Here is a 20,557-nt window from a genome sequence, read left to right on the forward strand (position 1 = left end):
AGCTGAAATTGGAGTAACCCATGTCTGCGTGTAAGGGAGATGTAGTAATGGGCATAACAAGCAGATTACGTCACTTTTACATGATTTAATCTGATACAACCGGAGCTGACCTCACAGTGAGGGTGCGCAAAGCAAGAAAATCTGAAAAATCTGAAACGGCAACCTCAGTCTTTCTTTAGCTTATATGCATTTATTTAAGTTTCAGAGGATTCCCTGTCATAAGTTTGTGCTCTTGTTGACAGTCTGTAGGGATGGTCACGCTTCATGTAAGGAGATGACGGTGTGATACGGACTGCTTCTCCCTCCTTTTCCAGCTGCGGGGATGGCGACGCCGCGGGTGCTGTGTAACAGCCCTTCTTACCGGAGCCGCGCATTTAAAGAGAAAAAGGAGAGAGGGAGAGGCTGTGGAGATGCAAGCAAAAGGGGGAGGGGAGGAGAGATGGAGGAGAGCGTGATTGCGTGTGTGTGCGTGTGTGTGTGTGTGTGTGCGTATGGATGGATGCTACACATTCATACTGCCTCTCTCTCTCTCTCTCTCTCTCTCTCTCTCTCTCTCTCTCTCTCTCACACACACACACACACACACACACACACACACACACACACACACACACACACACACACACACACACACACACACACACACACACACACACACACACACACGCTGAGAGACAGTGTGTGAGCCAGCCCGCCAGTCAGTGTGAGTGTGTGAGCCATGTTGGATGTGAATGAACAAGAGGAGAGATGCTGCCGCCGCCGCGCCGATCCTAGCGCTCACGCCTCCAGCTCCACGGAGCACAGCGGGTAGATGCCAACTCTCCAGGCCGGCAGAGAGACGGGGGAGCCTGGGGGAAGGTGTCGGGCGGTGCAGGCGGTCCTGGAAGTGGCCACCTAGCCGGAGCGGAACGAGGGTGGAGAGAAGTAAGGTGGAGACGTGGAGAAGTGGAAGCGCGCACTCTGGAGAGAACGATAGAGGATAGTCTGAAGTGGAGAAGGGAGAAAGGAGGGGAGGGATACGGAGAAAGGAAGAGACTAAATGGCTGCACCTATAACGGGCTTCACCCCGCTCCTGCTCTCGTCTCTGGCGCTCCACCTGCTTCTCCTCGGTCCTTTGTTAGCCCTCACCCCGGGGACGGTGAACACAGGAGGGGCTCCCAGCAGAAGGACCCCTGCCCTCAGCTACCGAGTCGCCGGTGAAGTAAACCAGCAGCAGCAGCAGCAGCATCGGTGTGAGGAAGCAGGCGGATTACCGAGGGGCAGCTGGGATCTCCGCTGGAGCAGGTGGACTGTAGTGCGGATACAGAGAGAGGAATGCACCGGAGCGCAGCGCGCAGGAGGGAACCTGGGAGGAGATCAACTGGATGGGGCACGGAAAGAGAGACTGAGAGGATTACAACGCCCTCGGGCTCATTTCCTACCACCTTTTACTCTTCGCCTCCCCAGCACCAGGAGCATCTCTACCTCTGATGGCTTCGGCGCTGCAGAGGGTGTGGAGAGAGGCGAGATGGGGAGAAAGGGCGTTGTTTCACCTCCCGCTTCACCTGTCTTTACCTCTTTGCCCGCTCAAAACGGCAAGAAAAGGGCAGTACAAAGGACTAAAACGTGCGCGCAACGGTGGTGGGCGCCGAGGCCACACCTCGTAAAACGTGGTGCTGACAGAGCCTTTGTGCACGCCTCCGGACCGCGCAGCTCACCCGGAAGTTGCGAGAGGAGAGGGGGAAAGGTGTGCAGAGGGGCTCCTGAGGTGAAGAGAGTCTCAGCACCACGGCGTGTCCGCTGTCTAATCCCTAACAAGCAACACATCCTTTCAGCCAACAAGCCTTCACTTGGCTCCTTTACGGCCGCTCCCTCCTGGTGCAATCATCCTATTTCTGGATGCAGTTTACCTCATACTGATGCTTCAGATGACATCTTCAGATGTTACACAGTTTGTACCATTTCAGACTGTGTCAGAGCAACAAAACTGGACTGCATCTGTCAGTTTCCAACTTTTAATCTCTGCAACAATGGCTGCATTTATAAAACCAATCAGCAACCAGTTTACAGGGAAAGCAGCAGCAAGATGGTTTGGGATGCCAATGGGAACTCAGCTAGTGTGGGGAGGAGGGCTGATGATTGTTCTTATTTAAGGAGGCACAATGTTATCAATCTAAACAGGAGCAGAGAGAGGGGTGATGATGGGACGGTGGCGTGGTCCATGACAAGAGGAGGGGCTTTTTTAGATGGTTCTCTTTTTTGTTGTGGGTTTGCAAAACCCAAGCCTGCCAGAATTACAAGTGAAGGGAGGGGTGACGGTACAGATGGAAATGATCTCAGAGGAGGAAGAGGGGTTGACCACGTCAACAAACACGTTAACTTGTCTAATTACCCGGATAATGATTTAGTTTTTCCGTCTCCGACACTGGGGAAATTAGTGCCTGCATCCAGGCAGCAGAGCAGTCAAACCCTGGGAGGAAGGAGGGAGGTTACCGGTGGCTGCTTTAGCTGTTTGGGCCGAAGAGAAATGGGGGTGGCTCTCTCTATGACCCCCATGGGAGGCATGGCTCAGATGAATCTCCTCATCCAATTTGCACTCAGCAGCATTGCAGAGATGCGAGGCAGACAGGTTTTACCCAACAAAAGAGCCATTACGCCACTCGTTCAGACAGATGTAGATCATTTTTCAGTGAGAGTTAAACAAGCTGAAAAGCTCCACATGTGTGCTCTAAGAGTGAAGGAAACTTCAGAGGCTGAGTCTACCGGTGACTCAGGCCTTTTCTTGCCTGCTAAGTTTCCCGTTACATCTCCTTGTGCTGTGTCTGCCACATCTTACTCTGCTGCTGAAGATAATCCCTTTCTCCCTATGCAGCCTAATCACCCAGTAGTAAAGAGCATCTTGTTTTTCTCGCAAGTTAATGTGACAACTCAGCAGGATGAAACCATGCTTCACTCATCCTCTGCAGAGGAGGTAGTTTCAGCACCAAAAGAAGCTCTGCATGTGCTTTTGTGGAGCAAATTCAACACTAACAGCAATAACAACAACGAAAAGAAAGAAAATAATGAGAGTAATGGTCAGGAATCTGATACTGGAAAATCCTCGTGGCATAGCGAGATGCAACAAGGGGATCTTGGGTGCGCTGAAAGTATTTCCAACGACTGCTCAGCAATTGAGCGAGGTGAAAGCACACATATGCAATTAAAATCCGGTGATCAAGAGCCATTAGAGCCCGAAGGTGTCAGACAGTCAGATAGGCAGCAGATGGGGACTGGAGAAGAAAGAAAGAAGAGTGCTGAAAGGGAGGGAGAGAGCTTGGAGGGGTCCGCTGCTGTTGCTGATGCTGTTTGGGGAGGAAAATTACAGGTGGGGGAGGGCAAGACGAGGCTGATGGGAGGCAAGGAACCACGTGCAGACGAGGAAGAGGAGGTGTGGGAGAAGGAAAGGGTAAAGGGAGTAACAAAGACTGGCCAGGAAGAAAGTGAAGCAAAGGGAGGGTTGGGTCAGTATAGGGGCAGCAGCACCTCAACCATCACACAGTTTGATCGCAATAGAGGGAAGAGAGAAACCCAAGCAGATGAAAGCCACCAGGGAGCTGAGGGGGATGAGGTCGAGTGGGAGAAAAGACACACTTCAAGGGGAGAGAGGAGCCTGGAACGCCTGATAATAGTGGCAGATGATGATAGCTCTCAGGGAGAAAAGGCAAGGAGGATTTTGATGCCATGGTCTCGTTCTAGACGTGCAGCCAATAGACACCCTCATTTCTCACTGTATAACTACCAAGTCCAGGTGGCAGAGAACCAGCCACCAAGCACCTCTGTCATTATAATGTCAGCCACAGACCCTGATGGAGGTGATGCAGGTCGGGTGAGCTACACAATGGCCCCACTGGTGAATAGTCGATCATCTGACTATTTTCACATCCATCCAGACACAGGCCTCATCACTAGCACTCAGATTCTGGACAGAGAACACATGGATCTGCATTACTTCCGGGTCACAGCGACAGATCACGGATCCCCTCGGCTCTCTGGGACCACAATGTTAACCATTACTGTTTCAGACCGTAACGATCATTCACCTATATTTGAACAGTCAGAGTACAGAGAGACAATTAGGGAGAATGTGGAAGAAGGTTATCCAATTTTACAGTTGAGAGCAACAGATTCAGACTCTCCGTCCAATGCCAATATCCGTTACCGTTTTATCGGTGATTCTGCTGCAATAGCACGAGCTGCTTTCGAGATTGACCCACGTTCAGGACTAATTACAACCAGAGGATCTGTGGACAGGGAAACAAATGAACATTACACTCTTCAGGTGGAGGCCAGTGACCAGGGGAAGGATCCAGGTCCACGCTCTGCCACTGTCAAAGTTTATATAACCGTTCTGGATGAAAATGACAATGTACCACAGTTCAGCGAAAAGCGCTACGTGGTGGCAGTGAAGGAGGATGTTCGACCTCACTCTGAGATCCTACGTGTGAGCGCTACAGACAGGGACAAGGACAGCAATGCTGCTGTTCACTATAATATCATCAGTGGTAATAGTCGTGGACAGTTTTCCATTGATAGTGTAACAGGTGAAATTCAGGTGGTGGCACCCCTGGACTATGAATCTGAGCGGGAGTATACACTTCGTGTTCGTGCTCAGGACAATGGCCGGCCACCTCTCTCCAACAATACTGGAATTGTGAGTGTGCAAGTGACCGATGTCAATGATAACCCTCCTATCTTTGTATCCACACCATTCCAAGCATCTGTACTTGAGAGTGCCCCAGTTGGTAGTTCAATCCTCCACATCCAGGCTATAGATACAGATTCAGCTGATAATGCTCGGCTGGAGTACAGGTTGACTGGGACTGGCTCAGACACGCCCTTTGTCATCAACTCCGCAACGGGCTGGGTCACTGTCAGCTCGATTCTCGACAGGGAGTCTGTGGAACACTATTTCTTTGGTGTGGAGGCCAGAGATTATGGCATGCCACCTCTCTCTGCTACAGCGAGTGTCACAATTACAGTCATGGATGTTAATGACAATCGCCCCGAGTTCCTCCAAAAGGAGTATTATTCCCGCCTGAATGAGGATGCAGTCGTTGGCACCAGTGTAGTGACTGTCACGGCTGTGGATAGAGATGTAAACAGTGCAGTGACTTATCAGATCACAGGCGGAAACACCAGAAACCGTTTTGCTATCAGCACAGCAGGAGGAGCGGGGCTTCTCTCCTTAGCTCTACCACTGGACTATAAACAGGAGCGTCGTTATGTTCTAACTGTCACTGCCTCAGATCGAACACTCCATGACACTTGCCAGGTGCACATAAACATTACTGATGCCAACACGCACCGACCTGTTTTCCAGAGTGCCCATTACTCTGTCAGCGTGAACGAGGACAGGCCACCAGGAAGTACAGTGGTTGTGATTAGCGCTACAGATGACGATGTAGGAGAAAATGCTCGGATCACGTACTTTCTTGAAGACAACATTCCCCAGTTCCGTATTGATCCGGCAACAGGAGCGATCACACTCCAGGCAGAGCTTGACTATGAGGACCAAATGACCTACACTTTAGCTATCACAGCGAAAGACAATGGCATACCACAGAAATCTGACACAACATATGTTGAGGTGAACGTGAATGACGTGAATGACAATGCACCTCAGTTCCTCAGTCCCAGATATCAGGGGACAGTGAGTGAAGATGCTCCCCCCTTCACTAGTGTCCTGCAGGTCTCCGCCACTGACCGTGACGCACACGCCAATGGCCGGGTTCAGTACACTTTTCAAAATGGTGAGGATGGAGATGGAGATTTTACCATTGAACCCACTTCTGGCATTGTACGAACTGTTCGCCGTTTGGATCGGGAGAGTGTGCCATTTTACGAGCTCACAGCCTATGCTGTGGATCGTGGGGTGCCCCCTCAAAGAACACCTGTCCACATCCAGGTGACAGTTCTTGATGTAAATGACAACGCTCCTGTCTTCCCTGCTGACGATTTTGAGGTATTGGTTAAGGAAAATAGCGCTGTGGGGTCTGTGGTAGCCCAGATTACTGCCACTGACCCTGATGAAGGCGCTAATGCTCAGATCATGTACCAAATTGTTGAGGGCAATATCCCTGAGATCTTTCAGATGGACATCTTTTCAGGAGAGCTCACCTCACTCATTGATCTTGACTATGAGGCTCGCAATGAATATGTTATTGTAGTCCAGGCCACATCAGCACCTCTAGTGAGCCGGGCTACCATCAGAATCCGTTTGGTGGACCAGAACGACAATCGGCCAACCCTGCAAGACTTTCAAATCATTTTCAACAACTTTGTTTCCAATCGGTCCAACAGTTTCCCCAGTGGGGTGATTGGCAGGGTACCAGCCCATGACCCTGATGTGTCTGACAGGCTGTACTACACCATCGACAGAGGCAATGAGCTTCACCTTCTGCTCCTGAATCACACCAGCGGAGAGATTCGACTGAGCCGAAAACTGGATAACAACAGGCCCCTGGTTGCTCCCATGCTGATCACTGTCACAGGTAAGAGACCGTGAAGGGAATATGTGTGGCAAATGTGGACTGGAGAGTGTGTGTGTGTGTTAAGCTCATTTAGATGCCCCTACAGCTTTATTTGGCAAGGAAAATAGTGTGAAGATAAGAACTTCAGCTCTACAAGGTTGGGAGTAAAAGATAAATGCTAAAGCTGGAGAATGAGAGGGTTGCTTTTTGAGTTTCTCTTGAAGAAAATGCTTTTATTAAAAGCATGAGCTGGCATTTCTAAAGGCCTCTTGAATAATAAACCAACCGAAAAAATATTGCAACTCCATCCACAATTCAGATAGTAAAATACATTTATTTTATCTACTTTTGTATTTTATGTATTCTTTTTGGAATAGAATAATCTCACACTGAAACAATTTTAAGAAATTAAACCCTTAATTCAGTAAGGAATTAAAGTCCAATCTTTAATAAATATTGGTTTTACCCAAAATACATCAAAAAGTGGCCGGAGTGTCTCAAATCTTTTGGTTTATATTACTTTAATGTTCTTTGTTTTACAGGTTTTCTGTAAAAACAGTAAAACATTTAGATTAATTTTGTTTTAATCTTCCAAAATCTGGAATTGCTCACTATAAAATAGCTACCTCACTAAACTTGCAGAAGTACACAGACACTACAGTACATAAACTTTTACAACAACTGGAACAGTAAAAGCAATAATTGCCATTCTGAGGTCACCAATAGTAATAGTTTATTTTAAACATTTTTTTACATGAGTGTTAAAATTGTTTTTGTTCTGACCAGAGTAGCTTTTGTGTTGTGTTTGCAGATTCTCTAACAGTAACTCTAGATGGAATATAGAGAGTGAAGAAGGTATTGTTTTAGCAAGAATTGCATAAAATCAAGCAAATTAATAAAGCCTGATGGTCATTCTATCTGGAAACACAGTTATTCTCTCTTTGTGAGGCATGGCGAGGATTTTATTTTCTGTGAGCAAAGTTTATTTCTTTAGAAAATATTGCAAATCTTCAATGTGTGATCCCAGATTCCAACTATGTGTTGAAAATTTTAACAGGTTTCCGAATTTGTTTGCGTTGTTGCCTTTGATATGAATGCTGTTTAATTTGTACTTGGATGTCCAATTTTTATGGAGAAACGGATGGAGCTGTGTGTTTATAAGCAGTGATCAATTTAACAGCTCTGCAAACACAATTAATTGGTTAGATCTGAGAAAAGTGTGGCCCAAATTGCCTTAACTATTTCATTTGAATAAAGAAACTGTAAAAGCTAAAATAGTAGCATAAAATGATACAGTTCTACCTGTCAGAGTAAAGTGCTTTTATTAATCAGATATCTATAATTGACTATCACTGCATTTAGTATTGTAAGGTGTTTGCTGCTTGAATGATACAGTCCAGAAAACGTTGTGAGGGCAACAACCTTTTTGACTTCCCTTACTTGTAAATCAGTCATATCAGAGAACGAATAGAATTTAGGTTTCAAGCTGCTTAAATGTACCACCACCACACAGGACTTTGTTTTATTCAAATATGTTTTCTTTAATGTGCTTTTAAAGAAGCTTTCCTTTTGCACTTATTGGGTTTAGCTCTAAGGCTTCACAGATCCTCTGCTGTCAGCGATCAAAGCCTTGGAGACCAAATAAGCTCCAGAAAATTAAAAGGAGAGCAACGTTCATGCTTTGAGGATGTGATTGTTTTTCTGTTTGCGTTCTGCTCGGCGGAGGAGAGGTTGCTTGGGATTGTGTGTGACCTGCTATCCCACTAACACAGTTTTTTTTTTATCTTAAAAAAGAGCTTCATTTGCTTAGATGTCAGTTGATTAATATTTACTTTGGTGTCATTTTCCACGACTAAACGAGGAGAATGCTGTGTGAGAGGATGAGAAAGTGGTGGGAAGCATAATGAAAGTGAATGAGAGAGAATGAATTATGAGTTTTTTGGGATCATTACATGGGAGTGAGTGACGGTGAGCGAGCTTGAGCGAGAAAGTAGATAGTTTTAGTAGATAAGTGAGTGTGTAAATAGGTTTAGTAGAAGAGTTACTTCACTAATCATCCAAGTAGCAGAGTGAGAGTGAGAAAAGAAGATAGAGTGACTTTGTGAAAGCATATGAGTTTATACATAAATTATAATGATTATGAAGCAGAGCGGTGATTAACTCTAAAATGTGTAATAAGCCTTAAAATGAATTCATCCTTTTTAGGACCAGCAAATCTCACACTGAATATAAAACAAAACAGAACTTCATTTGTGTTAATCTATTTCAGTCAGAAAAAAAAATAGAAAAGAAAAAAGTCAGTATTAGATTTTTTTTTTTAAATCCCTTGTGGAACAATAGTTTATACATCCCAGTTTGGCAATTGAACAGCACTCAGCCTGCTGCTGTTGTTTCAGAAGGACTTCATAAGGATTTTACTGGATTTCTATTTAAAATTTCCTGGCACTTCAGACCAGAGGACAAAATGTCAACAAACATGGAGTTTTAAAATCCACTTCAAAAATTAAACTGACGAAGAAGAGGATGGCAAAGCACTTCTATCATATAAATATGAGGAGAAATGAAAAACAATTCTTGCAATTAGACGATGTTGGTTTTATCTTTGTCTCTGTAGTCGACTCAGCTGATGGTCAGGGTCACTGACTATCTACTGTTGTCAGAAAGGGACAGTTAAGAAAAAAACCCTTTTAAACAGTTTCTAATTTCACTCTAAAATGATTTCTGGGCACAAAATAAGGTATTACTCAGGGCAACAGAGGTCCTTCCTTAACAAATACATGTTTCCAAAAAGATCTCATCTATGCAAAACATATAGTTTTAGTAGAGTTTAGCAAACATTTTCCTAGCATTGGTACACGGAGCATCTACTGCTGCTCCTCCGTGGTAGGCCTTACCATCTTGCTCTCTGAGCTTTTGGTAAGATAGAGATGGGTCTCGATCAAGATGCTTTAATACGTCTCCATGATTTACCTTTACTTACATTTGTCAACCTTTGCTCCCATTTGCCTCTTCCGGTTTGCGTTCAGGTCAGATGAGCCACATGTTGATCCATTTCCATTTTCAGTCTGTTCCTCCTCCTCTGTGAAGCAATTACACCCTCCCTCGCCCTTTCCTATTCCTCCTCTCCTTCTCCGCCGCTCCAGGATGTGACAGTTATGAGATTATAATGAAACAACAGTCAGCCAGAGTCACAGTCAGAGCAAAGCTGTCACTTTCATTGTTTGCTGTGTATTATCTGTGTCGCCATGTCAGCTCCCAGCTCACGACTCACTTCCTCTTGCCTCATTGCATTTGTAGAGCTAAGTTTTTCTGTTTTAACTTTTCTATTAGTCCCTTTTTCCTGTCTTTTTTATTTTTACATGTGTGTTTTTTTTCATGTGCCTTGTTTTCGGCATTGTGCTCCCTACGTTTTGTCTTATTTTCATTCCACCGGGGATTCTTTGTACACTGGAGCACAGGAGAAGGGCCCCTGACTGTAGCTTACCTGTGTGAACAACACCGCAAGAGAATGATGGCTTGATTTCCAAATGCAGAAATGTGAAAATGGAACAAGTTTTGAGCAATTTTGTTATTTCAAGAGCGGAAAAGGAAAATGTACTTGAAGCAAAGTTAGTGATCACTGCACATGTGAGTTTTTGTAAAGCATGTTCCTGTCAGATTTCGCCCGTTCCACTGAATAACACATTTTGGACCTAATAGAACAGTGAGAGTCGTGATAAAAAAATAAAAAATATATATTTTGGGGAAAACCAGAGGTGCTTTATCCTCTTCATCATTCGTTCTTGTTTAATATCCATGCTTAACCAGTTCATTGTTCTGTCTGTGATAAATTCCCTGCACAGAATCAAGATAGACCAGCATTTTACTCTTGATTTAGTCCAGTTCTTCTGTTTTTATCCCTCCAAAATGCCACAGAGTTGTGTGTTTTATCTTTATCAATTTGCATGGCTTGTTTTAAAATGACTTTATATTTTTTTACATTTTCAAACTTGTAATTTAAATGTAAAATTGGATAAGATGCTGAAAAGTTATCATTTTTTTGTGTCCATGCAAAGCATCACCATTCTAGTGTCTGCTGAATGCCATCAAAGATTTGTTCTTCAGTGGAACAAGGTTTTATCTTCCTTTTTTAATCAAACTTCTAATTCATCTGTTTTAACTATAATCTAAAATTAAACACCTATTTCTCTAATCATAGTATTAATTAGATTAGCAGCTACTTTATAACACACTCCTCCTGCTGTTTGACAGACATCAGTTATTTCAGTTTTTTAAAGGCTTAATCCATGTCTTCTGGTTCGTGTAATAAGATTTGAAATGTTGGGAAATTTGTAAAATGTAGAGAATTGCACCACTGCAATTTTGTGGGCATTAGTAAGGGCAACAAAAAAATTCACCTATTTTCTCTTTCTCTCTGAGTTTTTGCCTGTTTAATCCCTCTCTCCTCTGATTATCCCCGTCTCCCTCAGCCTCTGCCTGTAATCCTCTCATACAGTAACTCTCGCTGGCTGTTTCTTTAAACTACATATTTTTCAGAAATATGTAGAAATACGTAGTTATGCTCCTTTCATTCTATCTCCTCACAACATTTCTCTGTTTCTTTTTCTTTTATTTCATTGTTTACAGTACTTCCTCCCTGTGAGTGTCTGCGTTGTGTACTGTGTAAGGTTGCGTATTCCGTGTTATTTGCAGACATGGGCATGCTTTATTTATTTGTGTTTCTGAGCAGTGTTTTCCTGTAGCAGATAGATTTGTTTTTTCTGTGTGTGTGTATAGGTTTTTGTGCATCACTTGCGTTTGTGTATTCTCAGGTGGCTCTGGATCGCACTTGAGGGTGCATTCATATCTTCTCTATGAATAATATCTGCACACGCCAGAGTGCTGGGACTGCTTTCCTCCCATTTTTGCCCTTCGTGCTTTTCTCAAGTGCTTCCCTTTGCTCTTTCCTCCCTCTGTTTCTCTCTTTGCCCGTGTTGTCTGTCCACTTTCTTTCTCTAAATCTCTTCTTTGTTCTCTTTGTGACCATTGGTGTCTGACTATTGATTCTCAGGGGATTCATGTATTTGTTGTGCAAAGAGCCGCTGTTTATGCCCACAAAAACACATACATGAAGCTGGCTTTAGGGTTGAGGCCATAATGAGATCACTTGGCATCCCAAACAGCAGCTGCTCAAGGTGTCCTTGAGCAAAGTAACCCTCACCAGCTCCAGTGGCCAGCAGCAGAGTCTGTGGCTGGTTGTACTGGCAAACCCCCAGTAGTGGCTGTAGTTAGCCGTCTGAATGTAGAGCAGAGCTTTACTGGGAGAAGAAATTTGTGCCTAAGTAGACGTCTCTGGGTGAAGGAAGGTTAAGGCAAAGTCGATGTGGCGTAAACATGTCTGGGAGACGTTTTCAGTCAGCATTTGTCTGAGAAGATATTTAGACAAGAGACAAACGTCAGTGTCTGCCCAGACACATTTTCTTCTTCAGTTTGACAGTCAAGTTTCTCAATTAAATGCTTAAAATAAGTATATGCAGCAATTTGTCTGGTTTAATTTTCATGGGAGTGATGCGTTTGAGGGCCAGATGGAGAGGAAAAAAAAAACCCAACAAACAGGTTGATTCTCTGGAGCTTTACTCCGACTTTTCACACATTTATGTTCAGGGTTCAGTCAGGGTTTTCCAATACTTTTGGTAACACAAAGTGAAGGCAAAGAGGAATAGGAATGTCTTAGGAAACATTTTAAACCAGCAGCTAAAAAAGTATTCACCCTCCGTGAACTTTCCCACTCTTTGCCACATTACATTTACAAATCTCATTGAATTTTATTTGATTGACTAACATGAAGTGAGTGTAAAGTGGAAGAATAGAATAGAAATTATGCCCTTTATTGTCCCACATAAGAATAAAACTCCATTCATCTGCAACCTCCCTGCTTTGTAGTTGAGAGGATGTGTTCAGGTGGCTGTCTAATGTTGGTTTACCACAATAGAATGTATGTAGCGCAAAACATTCAATTTTGGTTTCATCTGATGAGAATACCTTCTGCAACAGCATTGCTCCTTTGGACACATTTAGGTAAAAATAAGATTTGTGGAGTTCGCTGTCAGCAGATCTTCCTACCTGAGCTGCAGATCTCTACAGCCAGTAAAATACTCAGCAGTGCCTGCTTGTGACGTGACAAAATGATAAATGAAATGAAATCAAAGTGCAAGAGGTGCGAATACTTGTACTTGTAATATTTGCTTTGATGAATTTCATTATGTTTACATCCCTGTCATTCTCAATCGTCTTAACAAGCATATAAAATAATGCACGCTGAAGTTTGCTGCTGGCAAGTTTTATGTAACATACACGGGCAAATTAATATTGCATCCGTTTCCATGCTGGGAATTAGCAAAAAACAGATGATGTAACCCCTTCAAAGCCGTTAATGGTGTTTGTGCCTGCAAAAAAAAAAATAACGGCTTGAGTTATAAGCTATTTTCTGTAATGATTACAAGTTAATACATACATTTTATTGATTTGGTTAGACTCACTTGATGCTAAAATAAATATAAATGTAATTGTGAAACCCAAGACATCCAGCTATGAGCTAAGAAATACATGTAATTTTAGATGTGCCCAGATTCGCCTGTTATTGTCTGTCATCACATTAACTGGCTAAATAAGCTAAATAGTTTATGTGTTTTAGTCACACTCACTGTGATATATAAAACACGTACCAGTGCACAGAGCCATATGCTTCCGTTTTCTTCGCACTACTTCCATCAAAGCCTTCATACTCCTGATGTTCTGACGCTGTATTTTTGTACTTTTTTTTGTTTTTTGACATTGACTTCTCTGTCCAAATTCGCCACACAAAGTTGCCTGAGCTTGAAGGCGCGTGTCGAAGAGTTGACATTCTGTGAACCATCCGGCTCTTACTGGAAAAACGGATTATGCAACTATTTTTCTACCCCAGCTCAAGTTTAAAGGGGCTTTTTTTTCTCCTGCTATTTGCCAGGTATTCCAAGAGCTCAGATGGTGAGCACATTATGTAGTATTTTCAAGCCTGGATACAGATCAGTGCACAGGAAATTCACTTACAATACATATAGGTCAACACTCTGAAGTTAACCACTGTCTTCTGGGTGAGCACGCTGACGGTTCTTGTCTAATGTGGGTCAGCTGAGAGAGGTCAGGTCCCGAGTGAATATGCTTTTATTCTTGATTAAGTCCATCTGAGAAGGCATTGGGTTTTTGCTTTTTTTCTCTTTTAAAACAAGGAGAGATTAAAGTTGCGGTGGCTCCCGAGGCAGAGCAGGTTGTTCTCTCATCATTATCTCACAAGTTTGATTTCCAACTTCTCCAATCCACATGTCAAAGTGCCTTCGGCGAGAACACTGAGTCCACCAGGCTCTGATGGATCAGTGAGGAAAAGGAGCGTTGTACATAGGATAAAATGCTCAGCTGGATGGATGAAGCTTTCAATGTAAAGAGCTTTGAGTGGCCAATAGCACTATAACCTCCGTTTACATCGCTCTCCTTTTTGCATTCTGCATTTGCTGCTATGGATAAGAACCATAATTCCTTTTCTCCTGGCCATCCAAGACTTTTAATGATCTATTATATTTCAGTGTTCTGGTGCAACAGTGGTGTCACTTAAAAACAGAACGGATAGAGAAGACAAGACTTTGAGTCTTCTCGTGTTTGGATGGAAACACTTTAATGTTTTGACTCACAGGAAGGTTCTTCGTCCTCCGAAGTAATAGCAGTAGAGATTTTACTAGAAAAGTTCAGAATTGTGAGCTCTTCACTGTCATCTCAAACAGAAACCAAACTAAACATCTGAGGCATAAACACTTAAAATACTGAGCAACAGTCTTCTAGTCATGGTCACAAAATCACAAAATAGAACATGGACACGTATCATGACTTCGACTATAAAGTTGAAATACAATTTCAACTTTATCCTCTGATGGAATAGATAAAAAAAAGTATTCCAATAAAACCTGCACTATTTCTGCACTCATTTGTAGGCATCCTTGTGTATGAGGCCATCTAGTCTTTGTGCAACTATGACACAAAGACTAGACATCTTTGTGTCATGAAAAAACCTGCGACACAGGCGAGTTTTCACATTGACCTAAATTTGCAGCTTTATTTTTGAAAAATATCTTTATATCTTTTAAGCTTGTTGCTTTCATTGCATTTCCCCAACAGCAGACACACACCTCCGCTTCAGAATGTTTTAGAAACGTGTGGGACCGTTTCTGACACAGAATATAAGATTAGCCTATAGCAGCGCTAATCTAATTTCATGCTATGTCGTTTAACCAGCTGCAGGCCAAAGATGCCGTTGTTTTGGGTCATGTATGTTACGCCGTCACATGTGTAATTGCTTGACATTACACTGGCACTGAAAGTAAAGTGGGCGGTCTGTCTAGTCGACAAATATGCTGAAAAACGTCTGCTTCCCCAACTTGTCGGATTTTCCCCCTACGTTGTCATCAGGAGGCTTTACTCATTATCTTCAGGGAGCTGCCCTGCACACAAGAAAAAGAGGTCTGCTTGATGAGCGTCTTTCATTCCAAAGTGATTTGACTGACAGAATAATTCCTGGGAAGTTGAGATAAATGCAGCAGCTTTATACTGCAGGGGGCATGCTGTGGCGGCGAGTTCACGCTTTGGAACGGAAGAACGTTCTGACACGAATAGTTTCCATACAGTTCAAGCGTAACAAATTCACGCTCCCCGCTGAGAGCTTTGCAGAGAGGCTGGGGAAGCTCTGCTGCTGAAAGCTGCTCCTCACACCTTTTAGGTCCAATTCACATGAAAAAGTGTCCACACATAACAGGAAAATTACTACTTTTTTGTTTTGTTGATTCTGGAAATATACTTAAATCATTAGAGAAAAGGAGTAGGGTTTTATAACGATGAAGTGAACTCAAATGTTTCACATAAATCATCACCATATAGTCGAGGAGGCAAAACTGTTTCTGTGCTCCGCTACTTTATCTTGACATTTATCTCCCGTTTGTTTCTCATTAGCAGCTTTCCGAACATATGGTCGGGTGAGTTTTTAAAATACCACAGAAGATTGAGTTTAGATAAGGAAAGTGTCTAAAAATGAAAATAGATGCTTACAGTTACATGTTTTTAGAGAGCAAAGAGTAAATTGTGGAGTGGAGAAAAGTAATCCATGAGTCTATTAGCAACAATTGTGTCTGTCCACATTGAAGATGAGTCCATATCAGTGAGTGCAGAAATCATCATGCGACTGAAACGATGAAGCACTGTCACAAAACTGGCACTGTTATTAATGAAAAACTATCACATTAGCCTTATAATTTTAGTATTTTGTTGTATAAAAGCAAGACTGCAGCAGTGAGAAAGAAAACACTCACGCCCCCTGTGTTTACCGCTTCAGTGTCATTGAAGATTTTGTTTCCCTTTTCTGTGTTTTCTTGTAAGGCTAAAAATTAACTTTTGTTCCATTATTAATTATAATTGTAAAGTTTTGAAAGGTTTGCCCCCCTTCATTCTGATGATACCAAAGAAAAAAACAAATGCAACCGAATGTTTTCAGGAAGTCTCTAGTCAGTAAACACAGTCAGTCTGTGTGTAGTAAGACTCAGTGTTTACAGCTGTTCTGTGATGGCAAAAGAGAGTTTTGAGAACATACAAAAACCGTGTTGGACACATAAAACATGTTGAATAAGATGTTCAGGTGAGATGAGATCAAAATTAAATGTCACGGCTTACACTGAAAGCACCATATGTGGCCGAAAGCCAAAACTGTAATTCATCCTCATTTCCCATGGTGAAGCATAGTGGTGGCAGCATCATTCTTTGGGTCTGCTTTTGTTCAGCAGGAAAGAGAAATCCAGCAATAAACTTGTTAACAAATAAACAACCATAGCTGCAATCTAATGACTTAGATTTTCAAATTTAACAATGGCCTAGTCAAAGGCCAAGCCTAAATCCAGTTAAAAATTAGCTGCAAGACTTGAAAACTGAGGTTAATAGATAGACTCTGATTAATCCAGCTGCACTTGACCAATTTTGCAAAGAGGACCGGGCAAATATTTCTGTTTTTATGTACACAGCTGATAGTGGCGTACTGCAAGAGAGTTGGAACTGCAATTAAAATTAAAACGAAAACATTTGCTAGGCACTGAATATTTAACACGATAAATAAAAGTAATGGAAACTTGTATTCCACTTACAAAGTTGTTGTTAAAGCTGCACATCTGAGAGAATGGCATGCAGACAGAGGCAGGTGCAGGTATGAGGAGGACGGCTGCAGCTGCTCCACACGCTCAGTGGAGAGGTCACTGCAGGTCACTGCAGAACAATAAACATCAGGATTTGTCTGAACTTGAGAAGATTCAGTGACTTTTGAGTGTAACTCATTGGACAGTTGACCCATAATTTAGTTTAAACTTAAAATGAATTATAAACCATAAATTAGGCTGCTGTTGTTTGTAGCTTTTCTGATTTTCATTTTCATAAGAATGCATAAAATTAAACTCCGTAGAGCCCACGAATGGAAAGACTTTGGCAATCAAACAGAATCCGTGAATAAACAGAAATCCACTGACAGGCCAATGCCTGGGTGTTGTTGGAATGATGCATAATGCACTTTTCATTCTTGTGTTATTCTACAGGCTTTAATATATGGTCTCTCTCTCTTTCTCTTCAGACTTGCCTTAACTGAAGTGTTTCTTTATTTTGACTCTTCACACTTTCACACTGTCTTTAGGAGGGAAGTCATTTCTTTCCCCCTTTGGGGCGTGTGCGCTTCAAGCAGCCGTCTCTGAGCTCCATTAACAGCCGCGTTCAGAAGTGGCTGCATTTGTTCAGCAGCAGCAGCAGCCATTTATTTGACAGAGCCGAGGGCAGCTGGGAACGCCGCCGGATTCGTTACACAGAGTTTTGAAAATACTCCCCTGCGCCGCCTTTTGTTGGGACTTCTCGGGAAGACCCAACAAAAGCACAAGTGACAACACAGTGTGAAATGGGATTTAAAAACATGTGATTGTGAGTGCACAGCCTGTGAAGTAACGGGTCGAGGGCGCTCAGATAGAGTCTGGAACGTTTGAGGGTAAACCAGCGTAGCTTTTGTTCACTGTAAATCCGATTGTACTCTTTTTATTTATTTATTTATTTATTTAATTCCTGGGTTCTGCATGCAAGCTGCACTATCTTCCCGTTTGGTTTATTTCCTTTTAATCCGCCCTCATTATCGTTTTAGGAGCGCAAACCGTTCCAGTCAGACCCTTTGCTTCAGCAGTGTTAATGTCATGAGTGAAGCATTGCTGAAGCATGGAGGGTTTTGAACTTCTAACCCTGGCAGTGTGAGTCTTCACCATGACTGATAAAGAAGAAATGGATTAACGACACTGTAGGCACTACAGTTCCTTTACATCGTTTGAGTCCAGAGATCAAGTGTACAACATGACCTCAAAAAAGGTTTTTTGACTTACGGTTTGAAAATAAGGGATATTTAAAATCTGTCACGGTTGCATTTTGTAGCCAAATAGTCACATTTTGGTCTCCTCTAATGAGAGCATGTTCTTCTTTGCTGTGTGGCTGGTGGAAAAGTGCAAACTGGAATTTGTTTTGCTTTTTTTGAACACTGATTTTCTTCTTGCCATTCCTCCGTAAAGACCAGATTTGTGAGACGAACGATTAAAGCAGACGGTCTTGTTAACAGATTCTCCCACCTGAGTTGTGGCTCTCAGCAGCTGCTCCAGAGTTGGTCGGTTTTCTGCGTTGCCACAGTTTTCTAAAGTTTGATGGTTTGAACAGCGCTTTCAGAGCTTTTCAAGGCCTGGAAGGATGTTTTGTAAAGTAACCATGCATGCTGTAATCGACTCCATGAATTTATCTCTCACCAGTCTGCTGTGTTCCTTGTTCTCAGATGTTCTCTAAGAAATCTTCTGACACCTTCACAGAACATCAACACACATAGATGAAATTACATCTTGTTACTAAATATGTGACATTTGAAGGCAAATGTTTGCACTACGTTTTATCTAGAGCTGCCAGGGAGCTGAATGCAAATGTCCGCCACACGTTTCTGATTTCTGTTAGTAGGTTAAATATGAAAATCCTTTGTCATTTTGCTTCCGCTTCACAGTAATGTCCTTCTTCTTTTTGGTCGACAGAACAAAATGTGAAAAAGTTCATATTTTTAACCCTCCTATAAGGTCACGTACCTTTAAGTTGTCTTCAAACTGGAAAATATTTTATTTAAATATTGAAAGCCTTTTGAAATCACAAGTCAGCTAACTGGCATATCTGAATTTGTCCCTCTTCCTGCCATAGGGGAAAATGCCAGGGCTCTTGTTAATGACCCCTCGCTCTGGCATATGTTGACCATTTTTTAAAGTATTTCTGAGGCTGTTTCCTGCCTTTCTGCTGAACGCTTCTTAATATACTATTTCCGTTCAGATTTCCTGGCAGCAGGCTCAGGATGTTCTGACATTCAAGAAGCTTTGAGTGTGTTATTAGTCAGGCTACCTGGCGCAGAGAGATAGCACTGAACTCCCTCAACCCTTTGAAACGCTGGGACCGCTCTCCCCACAAAGCGTCTCAGGGAGCCCAAGCGCCGATCGGAGGTCAGCCTCACTTTCATGGCTCGCGCATCGGCTGAACCTCTGCGTTGGTTCTAAATCAGTGTGGTTATTCTTAGAGTTTCTATGCATGCCAACCCCCCGACTCTCCTCCTCCTTTGAAGTGCGGACACATGCAGGGGAAAACGCCAGAAGGAAACCCATAGGAGCAGTAAAAGCTTCCAAAAGTGTCTCAAAGTTGTTAATGGCGAAAAGCTTTGTTTTCCCCTCGGTGCAAAAGATGTCAGAGTAACCTTCCATTTGTTCGGTTTTCAATTTGGGGGTTATTAATGTTTCATTGTTTTTATGCACACTGAAGTGAGTAGGTATGGAGGCTGTCGGATGCATTAGTTATGACTTTCTGGCTTCAGGGGAGGATTACCTCTCCTCACCTCTCACCTAAAGCAATCCACATTTCATACAGTCTTTATATTACTCTGAAGTAGATCTGATAGAGTGTGGGCGAATATTAAAGGAAGAGTTGGCAATTTAAAGAGAGATGTTAGGGGCTGATGAAAAATGCATATTTGCTTTTATGTCTTTTTAGTCAGTTTCAGTATTGACCCTTTAGATTCAATTTATCACCAACTCAGAGGTTGGACATATACTATATGCAGCTGCAAAATACTAAAATTACCTTTCTTTAAATTGTGAAGGAAAATGTGCAACAGTATTGTAAAATCTGGATTGGGATGGATCTTTTCTGGACAATAGCAGAAAAATATGACTTTTTATATATGGTGTTGGAAAATAATGATAGTAGAAAATATGATGCTATAATTGACAACATTCAAGTCGCAGCAACGTGATGATAGACCATGTGTGTTTACAAAGCATGTAAGTAGGATGACTGTACTAAAAAAGCGAATCTTATCACATCATTTTCTTGAGCGGCTTTCTTAGTATACATATGGGGAATTTTTCACGTGTCCAGCTCAGCTGTGTCAGAGTCCTCATGCAGCCTGTCCAAATGTACTCAGTGCTTTAAGTAAAGCAAAAGTTGTTGTAAAGTCTTCTGCTGATCAACATTTGTACACTCAGCCTTATTAAACCTGAGCTGATCTGCATTGTCAAAGCAAACGTCTTTTTGAGTGGAACGTTCCCCATCTATTCTCCTGCAACAATCCTGAATAGAAAAACCGCCACACTGTGCACTGCTTACGCGAAGCCCTTTCTTTCACAGGAGAATATTGCAAAAGAGTTTTTAACATGCAGCAGTAAAACATTCACATTACGTGCTGCCTAATCAAAGCCCCAAGCAAAACAAATGTACGAAGAAACCAAATTAAAGTCGGTGATGCTCCGTGTTCCTTAAAAACAAGTCATACTTTATTCATTATTACAATTTCACAACGATACATACAAGTAAAAATTCATGTTACTGGGTGGAAATAAATACCATGAAGGTGCAGGAAGCAAAACTAAACTTTAAAGATTTTCATCTACTGGCTGAGTTTGGATGCAAAATTAATATCAATAATATAATAG

General features: G+C 42.5%; 1 protein-coding gene across 2 annotated transcripts in view; it reads left to right on the forward strand.

The window, feature by feature from the left end:
* Window positions 1-959: 959 nt before the first annotated feature.
* celsr3 (cadherin EGF LAG seven-pass G-type receptor 3) overlaps window positions 960-20,557 on the forward strand; it is a 123,138-nt gene continuing 103,540 nt past the window's right edge. For both annotated transcript variants that reach the window (XM_023334615.1, XM_005800177.3), the window contains exon 1: window positions 960-6,509. In XM_023334615.1, coding sequence (XP_023190383.1) covers window positions 1,040-6,509 — 5,470 coding nt within the window. In that variant the 5' untranslated portion in view covers window positions 960-1,039. The remainder of the gene's footprint in view (window positions 6,510-20,557) is intronic.

This window comes from Xiphophorus maculatus, chromosome 1 (assembly GCF_002775205.1).
Source record: "Xiphophorus maculatus strain JP 163 A chromosome 1, X_maculatus-5.0-male, whole genome shotgun sequence".
Taxonomy (NCBI): Eukaryota; Metazoa; Chordata; class Actinopteri; order Cyprinodontiformes; family Poeciliidae; genus Xiphophorus; species Xiphophorus maculatus.